This window comes from Akebia trifoliata, chromosome 10 (genome assembly GCF_017979445.1).
Source record: "Akebia trifoliata isolate Shusen 1 chromosome 10, ASM1797944v1, whole genome shotgun sequence".
NCBI classification, from domain to species: domain Eukaryota; kingdom Viridiplantae; phylum Streptophyta; class Magnoliopsida; order Ranunculales; family Lardizabalaceae; genus Akebia; species Akebia trifoliata.
The window spans coordinates 31,580,820-31,591,195 of record NC_141384.1 but is presented as its reverse complement, the minus strand read 5'-3'; the positions used below and the strand labels follow the sequence as shown (position 1 = coordinate 31,591,195).

Here is a 10,376-nt window from a genome sequence, read left to right as displayed (position 1 = left end):
TTCAATAAATCTATGGAGTTACGGAAGTAATTCACTTATCTTATTATTAATCAACGATTTCTTATATAGCTAGAACGACCCTCACAAATTGCGGATCTTTTACAAGAATATTTGCAACCTCTTGAGAAATCGAAGAAAAATCCTCAATAATGTGAAAATTCTTAAAATAGGCAACTTGGTTAGATAATCCACAACTTTGTTAGTCTCTCTCCATCAGCACTCGAAGTTACACTAAGTGGAGGAGAAAGCAACTTACTGAATTTATTTCACCCTTTCCATATATTTCCATGAGGGCACGATCTGATCCTTCTTGTGGTATGCCATGATCTCAATAATAAATATAACATCCAAAGCTCAATCCCTTGGCTAAGTAAATATGTGGTTATCCCAGAGAATCATATAAAGGATCTATGAGGCTTCGATAGTAGAAAAATGTAGATGCAAGAACTTGCACTGCCTTGAGATTCTTAATGATTGCTTGATTTCTTCCTCTAGACCTCATGGGTGTACTTGCAACAGCATGTCTTTGACGCCCAAGTCAAGAGCTTAGTATAACAATAGTATACAGTTTAAACGATAAGGAATTGTGTACCTCGTTTATGCCCATGACCCTTGTATTTATAAGGTTCAAACCCTATAATCTTTCATAATCTATTTTCAAAACTCATCCTTATCCGTTTTAATAATTTCCTCCTTTTAGGATTGTATCTACACCACTTCTGTATTTGTCCATTCCTTCTATTTAGGGATCTTCCTTTTTTCTCCTCAAATTCATGTTCTTACCATAATCGAATCCCTAATTTTTCGGAGATTCGTGTGACTGAATCTTTCTTTAGTTTTTCAACTTATTTCCAACTGAGCTCCGAAATTAACTCTTCCATGAATCTGAGTTTCTTCATCATCTGACCTTCTCTATTTGGTCTAATCTCGAAAAAGGAAAACTCAGCATTCCCCCTTTTACGATCCCAATGTGCCACGTGTCACTTTCTGATACTTTACACACACAAAAATATCCTCAATTCCTTTTGGGTTCTGCTAACCCCCAACTATGGAACCCATCACATGGACTCTTTTAATAGTGACTGTAGACACGTGATTTCGTCATTACGATGGCCACATCTACGATGGTTTGGAGTCACCACCATTCATGTTGTAAGTGGGTGTGAATGGTCACCCGATATACATTTTGAAAAATTACCATTTTGGGCTCGTGGTGACTCACGATGGATAAAGATAAATCAACCATTGAGATTCGGGTAAGCGGCTCGGTTGGAGAAATGGGAAGGTATTAGGCACCCTTTTCTCCCCACTAAATAGTGGTAACCTCAACTCAACTCGGTCATTTTGATTTAAAAAATACGAAAAATAAAGTGCCACGTGTTGTGCATTTGTACCCTAAATAGGGATTCACTTTTGACTTGATTATAGGATCATCCCATTAAAGAGGATGATTCTTATAAACCTTTGCCTTGAGAAGAGAGGAGGGGATAATAGAAAAGGGAGGAGGAGAGGGTAGAGAGAGAGAGAGAGGGGAGGATTGCCTTGAACCCACCTTGAAACTTCAAAGTTTTCTTTCCTTCCTTCTCATTTTTTTGAGTCTTCTTGAGTCCTTAGTAGAATATAAGAGTATGAGAATGGGAAGATGTGATTAGAGTGCTTAGTCCCTAACAGTTGAACCAGCTTTACCAGTTTTTATTTTGACTTAATTCTCATCAATTCCATCCTGGACTAAAATCCTCAGGTAGCCACCCCACTAGGAAAAAGACCACACCTCAAATTGCATAAATATCTTCTTGAGATAGATATGAAGTGACGACGGATAAGTCGTGAAAGATGACAAAATTGGCTAACCTATTCACTAATTTGTTATTGACCATAGCTAGCAAAGAAAAACAAAAAAAGGAGTCTCCTTGGGTTTCCTCATCTGGGTTACAAAGTGTTGGGCAGAAGATACAAAAAAGAAAAGGAAAGAAACGAAGTGATATTGGGATCATTAATTTATCCTATATGTGCAACTCAAAATGCCGCATATTTGTATCATGAGTAGAGCTTGACCACGGCAAACCCATCATCAAGACAGTACATCCCAAGAAGGGAAGAGCAGAATTCATAACATCTTTGGTGGTTAGAAATTGAACAATAAATAAAAACCATACATGAAAACGCTAACAATAGGAAGGCAAGGAAAGATAACAGTTACAGAACTACATATTGTACAGAAAAGCTTGGATTATATAGAAGGAAGAAAACATAATGTACACTAATTCCTCACAAGTGCAACGAGGGTGAGAAGAATACCAGGTGGATAAGTCGAAGTTGACATCAACCATTCCACCAGGTATCTCCAAGGCAAAAATCAATCCATATTTGTGACCATTCAATTCACACTTTTTTGTGGATACTCATAATGTTTCTCTTGGTTTCCAAATATGGTAGTTTGGATGGTTAGTGCTGCTTTTGACATAGAACATAATTCATTGAAGAAATACAAAAGGTGGATCGTAAATACTGGTTCCAACTAGTGTGTAACAAACGTCATAGTCCACAACCTTCCAAGGGCATGAGCCCATCCATAACTCGAGTGATTGACATACCACATTGGAAGTCCTTAGTCACCAAGTCGGGATTTGGGAAAAAGTCGGCAAGGGGAAAATTCGGGAAACATTGGGAAAAAATCGAACTAGACTTTAGGGCTTTGTAATCATTCCCATTAGTGGGTGTTCTCATATTATATCATCAAGTTCCATATTAAAATAGAATGATAAATCAAGAATTCCCTTTGTTGATATCATTTATACATCCACAACAACTAACCATATATCCACAACATATTCAAGGAAAATACTATTCAAATTCAAAATATAAAAAAGATCACAATCACAAGTCCGAGTTAGGATTCCTTAACAGATAAAAAACATCAAATCAATGTCATTTTCATTTGCATCCTCATTATTTTACACATTATTCATTATCTAATTGCGAAGTTCGTAAAAGTCGTGTAGTAATAATAAAAAAGTCGTAATTAGAAAAAAGTCGCGATTTAATTGCTATTTTTTTCAATAAGTCGGAGACTTTAGTGACTATTTGGAACCCACAAGCTCGATAGTTTCGTCCCAACACTACCAACAAAAATGAACTACACACTCAAAAATGTAAAATTTAGGAGATGGGGATCCAATACCATGGTGCCATCAAGCTTTAACAATACAAGGGATTCCACTTGTAACTTGGTCCCTTCGTAGGCACCTTAGGCCCAACTTTCCTACCACCAAATGTTGTTTGTACTTGATTTGGATCCTTCAATGATGGAACACATTCTGAATTAAGAAGAATTAAAAAAAAAGTTCAACAAAGTCATCTGTACATTTGGAAGGCCAAAAGAATGGGACTGAGGTGGTGACTCCTCAGAGTTGGAGTGCCATCTCTTCAAAAACATGAGAATTTCTTGAATTGAGCTAGAGTGTAGGATTTTCTTTAGGTCTCTTAGTCTACTCTCAAAGAAATTCTCTCCTAGATAGACAAATGACAGCAGAGATTTTTTGTTTATTTTTAGATTATCAATAAGAGGATCAACAAAGTTCAATTGAAAAGTTAATAAAATGATAAAGAAATGATTTGGAAATGCAAGTTTTCGACTAAAGCATATCCAAAGGATGATATAGAAATACCCTTGCCATCACAACTTTTTCAATCAAACATCCAATTCCAACCATCCATAGAAAATAAATAAGATTTATAAACACGAGATATAATTCAAGCATCATTAGCCAAACCATGTTTTCCACAATCCAACAATGACACCCTCACCAGTTATCAAATAAAAGGTGCAATACAACTAAGCCCCTTTCTCTTTTAGATAAACAAGAAGAATTCCTTACAATAGGACACTAGGAAGCTAATTACCAGTAGAAAATGAATATTTACACACTGCTGTGCCAATGTAGCAGCTTTGTTGTCAGCATAACTTAAAAGAGTTAAATAAAACATATCCCAAGCCAAGACATGTCAAAATATCCCTACAGCCAATTCACTAGTTCTCAAGTAGCTAAACTCTTAATGGCCTGAAAAATAGCTCAAGAAGGGTATCCTGCAACAGCATGGGTGCTTCCTTAAAACAAAGTGAAGATTCTCAACACTATCCAAGGTTCAAACACTTCCACCTTGATGAAATATTCCTCAAACACTCATGCAAAGAGCACCTCAATATTGTTAGTAGACTCTCTAAGAATGCAGACTATATTCACGATATGAGGATTTCGTAATTATGGTTCAGTTGTATCCTTCCTTGCATCAGCCTTCTCCACCTTGCTTTGGTGGCATTTCTTTCTCTTCCCATATTGGAACGACCAACCCCGTATCCATTCAATCCCGACCAATGTGTGCCACAAACTTTTTCAACATTCATCAAGAGTCTGTAAGCTAAGCTGCTGAAGGGTCTCAACACAAGCACCAGCCACAGCCATGTCAAAACACACTGCACCTACCAATGAGTTCCACACAGAAGCCCCTGGCATCTTACCTTGGCTAACCATTTCCTCCAACCACACCACAGCTTCATATCTCCTACCAATGGTACAAAGCCCTTCGATAAGCTTATTATAAGTCTTATGACATGGCCAATATCTTCTATCCAACATCTTTTCTAAAACCTTACTAGCCTCCACAAACTGACCTTCACAGCACAATCCATCCACCAATATCATAAAAGACTCCTTGTTGGCAACGCAACCTACCTGCCTAGCCATCCTGTCCAGGTATCCAACAGCCTTCATTGATTTCCCTTCATCACAAAGACCCTTAACCATAATGTTATACGTTCTAACAGTTGGAACACAATTCCCCTCCACCATCTCCTCTTCAAACACCTTCTCAGCCGAGTCCGCTCTCCCTTCCCTACATAACGCCTCTATCTTTGCTTCGTAAGTTGAAACAGAAGGTCTAAATCCTCTCTTCAGCATTTCGTCGAACACCCGGTTGGCATCATCAATCTTGCCTTCAGAATAAAGATCGGCAGCCATAGAACCATAGCTAGCCAAACTAGGAACCCCTCCTCTTGTCAGAGCTTCATTGATTAAGCCTTTAATCCCTTCCAAGCTTTCACCTTCAACACGTCCACGTAAGACTAGACTCTGGCGATACCGTTTTGAAGCCTTCAGTCTCTTCCTCGAGATCTTACCAAGAATTTCCATGGCCTCCTCGACCTGCCCATTATCACATAAAGCTTCTAACAGCGTTCTGTAAATCACAACATCCTCACCACTACCCTTCTGAGAGATTCTCCAAAACATGGAGTAAAGTAAATGGGTTGCCTCATTTAGTCTCCCATCTTCACATAAACCTCTCATTAACACCCGATACGTCTCCCTATCTGGGTAACAACATTGGTCATTCATCTCTTGAAAGATATCCAAAGCGAGATCCGAACGATTTCTGCAACAAAGAGCATCTATGAGCACATTCAAAGAACGGATTCGAGACTTCACTTCCCACCCAATTGAATTCTCCAAGTATAGACGATGAGCAGCCTCGAACCTAGCTTCTTTCACCATTATCTTCAAAAGGGTATTAAAAGATTCAGTCCAATTGACGCAATTGAATTGTGGAAGGTTTCTGAAGAGTGAGACAGCTTCATCGAGTAAGCCCTCCTTCGCATAGGTCTTAATCACGCTTGCAAAGACGGAATCTTTGCATTGGCATGAGTCTTGTCTCATCTGTTCGATCAAGTCTTTCATCTCATTGAGGCGGCCAGAGCTTCCGAGAATGTTGATCATAGTGGCGTAAACAGGGCCATTGTGACTGTATTTGGGATATCTGAATTTGGCTTCATTGAAGATCTGGAAAGCGGTCAATGGGTTCTTCTGGTCTCGGATGAGCTGAGAAAGTTGCGTTGGAGTGAGAAACCTTGGCCATCTAATGTTCATGGAATCCAAACGTTGTTTCGGCTTGGGGACAGCGGAAGAAGACTGGGAATGAGGCGAGGAACGATGATGAAGGACCAAAGATTTCAAGTTCTACTAGAATAGTACAGTTTGCTACGGCACGGGCATCCTCCATGAGTTTATTTAAAGAGGTAAAAGCGAAAAAATAATAAAGTTGGAGGTATTTAGAAATTTTCTTTAAAATTTAAAAAAAAAAATTATTATTTATTTTTAAAGGTTAAATATTTTAATACTTGAAAGAAAAAAAATCATTTTTTAAGTCACTTGACTGGCAAACGTTTTATAGAAAGGCAAAATTATTGGGATGTTAAAACATTGGACAGTCCAACGGTTTAATCATTAGAAAGGTATTTTTAGCAAATTAACGTATTTTAACACATTAAAGCATTCAACAATCTGACAAATTACTCAAATGTTAGATTGTCCAACGACTTAATTCGTTTTTGATAATTTTTAAAAAAAAAATAAATTTTATTTTATAAATATTAAAATATTTTATCATTTTTTAATAATTTAACCTATATAAAATATGAAAATTGGAGAAGTATTATTATTAAGAAAGCATGAGTGAAAGAAATACAATAAAATTGATTAAAAGAGTAAACAAGAAAACAAAGTTAAATTGACAAGATATTATTAAAAATATAAGGAGATGAAAGATTAAAAAAAAAAAAAATAGTAAAAGAGAAAAATAATAATGTTTGAAAAGAAAGTAAAAATGGAAATATAGTAAAATTAAAATTATATTATTAAAAACGAGGGGGGAGAAGGAGAGGAAAGATAATAAAATTGAAAGAGGTTGGCAGGAATGGGGTGGATAGCGTGGATTTCATTTCAAAACTGTAGTTGGAATGAACATGTATCTCTTATAACTATAGTTGAAGTGGGACTTACAATTCTATCTTGTTAATTTTCTGCTTCTTCTCTACATTGGAGGTCATGTAAGTCCCAAGGTCATTTTGGCCCAAAACCAATTGTAATGCACATTATTAGAAAATTACATTGGTTAGTTTTTAAAATTATGAAAATATATTTTTTACTGTTTAATATTCACAAACCTTTTAGTCAATATTTTAATTACAAAACTATAAAGAATAAGGGCCCGTGTGGATACAGAAGCCAGAAGTACTTAGAACATAAGTACTTTTTTAAGTACTATCTGGAGTAGGTGGATAATTGTTGTGTGTTTGGATGCAGGTTCTGAAAAGTACTGTCAGAAGTACTTTTAATAGAGTTTTGTGTTTGAAAATTATTTTGGATTCTGTTAAAATGATCAAAATGCTCTTATAAGTATCAGTTACTATTTTTAACATTATAACTTAACAAATTAGTTTTCAAAAGAAATAAAAGTTATTGTTTTTATCTATTAAAACTAATATAAACACCCAATAATTATAAACAAATAGAAGATATTGTGAACAAATATATACAACCACTAAAAATATGAAGAAGCTTTCACCACATCAATGGAGAGTAAAATTGTGTGTAATTGTTCACATCAATCTTGTAATAAGAAAATTTCAACCATGGTTGGAATGCACATGGATAAATCATTGAGTCAGCAATTGGAGGAGGTAGAAATTCAAATTCAAATGCTACACTAAAAGGCTACCACCACATCAATGGATAATAATAAAATATTATTTAATTGCATTTCTGAGGATATGCTTGTAATTTTCAAAATTTATGAGGGCCATACTTATCCCTAATGCTACACTAAAAAGCTACCACTACATTAATGGATATAGTATTACTGCAATTGCATTTTTGAGGGTATGCTTGTAATTTTTAAAATTTATGAGGGGTATATTTATCCCAAATATTATACCAAAAGGCTACCACCATATCAATAGATAGTAATATAATATTATTCCAATTGCCTTTTTGAGGGTAGGTTTGTAATTTTCAAAATTTATGAGGGGCATACTTGTCCCAATCCTGTCATTTTGACAATGTTTTGTGGCTCCGCGCAAGAGTAGTTTAGAGAAGTAGCACTATTGATACTCTGTGAAAAAGTACTAAAATGATTCCATAGTAAAGTAGTTCTTTCCAGGAGTTATTTATCCAAACACCTTTAAAGTGCTTCTGACTCCCCGCAAAAGTTAGAAGTACTTAGAAAAGTCAATCCACACAGGCCCTAACTTTTTGAAGTACTTACAATTATCCAAATGTAGGTTCAATACTTTTGACTCCCCGCAGGAGGCATGAGTACTTAGAGAAATCCATTATTTAGCATCTTCATTAAAAAGTGCTTATACTAGAAGATGGCATGTGCACATGCACATGTATGAAAAATGCATATTTGTAATTTAAAAATATTAATTAAACGGTGGTTTTAAAGCTTACATAATATATATATATATATATATATTTATTTATTTATTTATTTTTGTAATTTTGAAAACTAACGAACGAGATTTTTGAATGAATTATTGTATTTTCCTTGGTTTTTGACAAAAATAACTCTGATTATACTAAGTTTTATATAAGATTAGAAGATCATAAATGACACAACTATATCCCTAATTCATTGACTATATTGACTTAATATATTCATCAAATCAGTTTGTGGGATCAACATTTTGAATTACTTATCAAGCCCTATATGCCATGAAAGTTACAGACCATGAGCTAATAATACAGTGTTGCTATGGTGAACAATGACAAGAGCCATGTTGGAATTCGGCGCCAAGCAATATAACACTCATATTATTTGTCAAATATGTGAAAATGATTGAGAAAATCATAGACGGATCTTGTATCATGTGGCATGGACACAATGAACTAATCACCAAAAATCCCATGGAAAATTATTTCTTTACGATAAAAAATGGTAATACATCATGAAACTCGAATATATGGAATAAAAATCTTGACAAACATGAAAATTATAAAGCTAGAAGAAGAATTGACAAAAAAATCTAGAAAATAATGAAAAATGTTGGATACCTTAAAACTTTTCTAAAAATTGACATGAAGTTCTATAATGAGAATATGATGATCTAAAAAATCTTGAATATTTTATGATTCATAATCTGTCTCGAGTGTTGGGGTGTCTTTGACATGTAACCAAACCTTCTTATGTCCTCAACTACAAGATCTCATACATGTGAGATACGTACACCTTATTAGATCAAAAAAATTTAAAAGATACACATACGTGAATGTGACACATGTACTTTGGAGATATAATCATATTTTTGTTTTCACATGTACTTAAGTTATTAAATCCTTAATCATCACCTCTTCCCCCCTTTGTTGCCTCGTCTTTCTAAGCACACCATCGTTAATTAGTATTTATGCTACCAGTCCCAATCCTATGGTTCTCAATGCCACTACCACATCGCCATTTTTGAGTGTTGGAAACTAAAAATTGTCAAGAATAAGGAGGGATTAGATTATTCGTGATCACATCAAACCAAATCAAATCCATAAGAAAAATAAAAAGTACACTAAACAATTAAAAATATGTGGGGCACCATCTAGCTTCAAAGCATTGAAAAGGTTAAATCAAAAGAATGCTAAGGAATTAAAAAGGAAAGAAAAGAAGATGAGGCAAGGTGATGCACATTTGTCACATTCTCATTTATACGCGAGGTGAATGGTCTCATTTTGAAAGCCAAGTGATCGTTGCAATTGTGATTAGTCCATTTAATCGTGGACGCTTTGCGGTGAAAAAGAGGGATAATGATATGTTCTTGTGTGTTGCTTCTTTTAAAAGTAAAAACATATAAAGTGATTATTAAAATATTTTAAAATAACTTTTCATGTAGTTGATGTATTTCTTTTTCCTTTTTAGCATTTTATATTATATGACACAAATTATTGGAACATTCTGCCCTCCAATACAAACTTAAGATGTGGGAGATTGAATTAAAATATGTCGTTGTTTCTAAAGTTCATACATAAGGTATCGAGCTAATTTTGTCTAATGCACGTGAGGCTGCGTGGTGAGAAAAAAGATTTAGTATTCGGATCATTTGGAACATGGATATACAATTCAGTGTATGTCTTGTGTGTTTTATTCTCCAAAAATAAAACAAATTTTCACTACTTTAATTGAATACCGTGTTGTGTAAAACTTGTAGTGTTTGTAGAGGTATTTTTTAAGTTCCTCCATCGATCAATCATACAATCACATAAACCGTAAAAATACATAAAATAAAGAATGCAATCATTTGTTTTCGGGGTTCATTGTGGAATCCATTGACTACATTCTTGGACTCTATGGGAACCATCTCACTATAACTCCCAATAAAAACTAACTACATCCCCTTCTTCCTCTCCAGGACCCCTTACAATGAATCACATCTCCCTTTATATAGATAAAAAACAATATAAATGGAATCATAATCCCTTTAAAAAAAAAGGAAGGTAAATCAATACATACTATTTTATATATATATATAATTACTCGTGAAAAAAACACATGATCCC

At 34.8% G+C, this 10,376-nt stretch overlaps 1 protein-coding gene across 1 annotated transcript; it reads right to left on the bottom strand.

Annotated features, from left to right (window-relative positions):
- Positions 1–3,749: 3,749 nt before the first annotated feature.
- Positions 3,750–6,055, bottom strand: EMB3101 (Tetratricopeptide repeat (TPR)-like superfamily protein). The gene has a single exon (XM_086457024.1). The coding sequence runs from the start codon at positions 5,919–5,921 to the stop codon at positions 4,395–4,397; it is 1,527 nt and encodes a 508-aa protein (XP_086313150.1). The 5' UTR covers positions 5,922–6,055; the 3' UTR covers positions 3,750–4,394.
- Positions 6,056–10,376: the final 4,321 nt, after the last annotated feature.

Excerpts from the sequence above, each read along its gene's own strand:
- EMB3101 (XM_086457024.1), bottom strand. The coding sequence starts at position 5,921 with ATGAACATTAGATGGCCAAGGTTTCTCACTCCAACGCAACTTTCTCAG.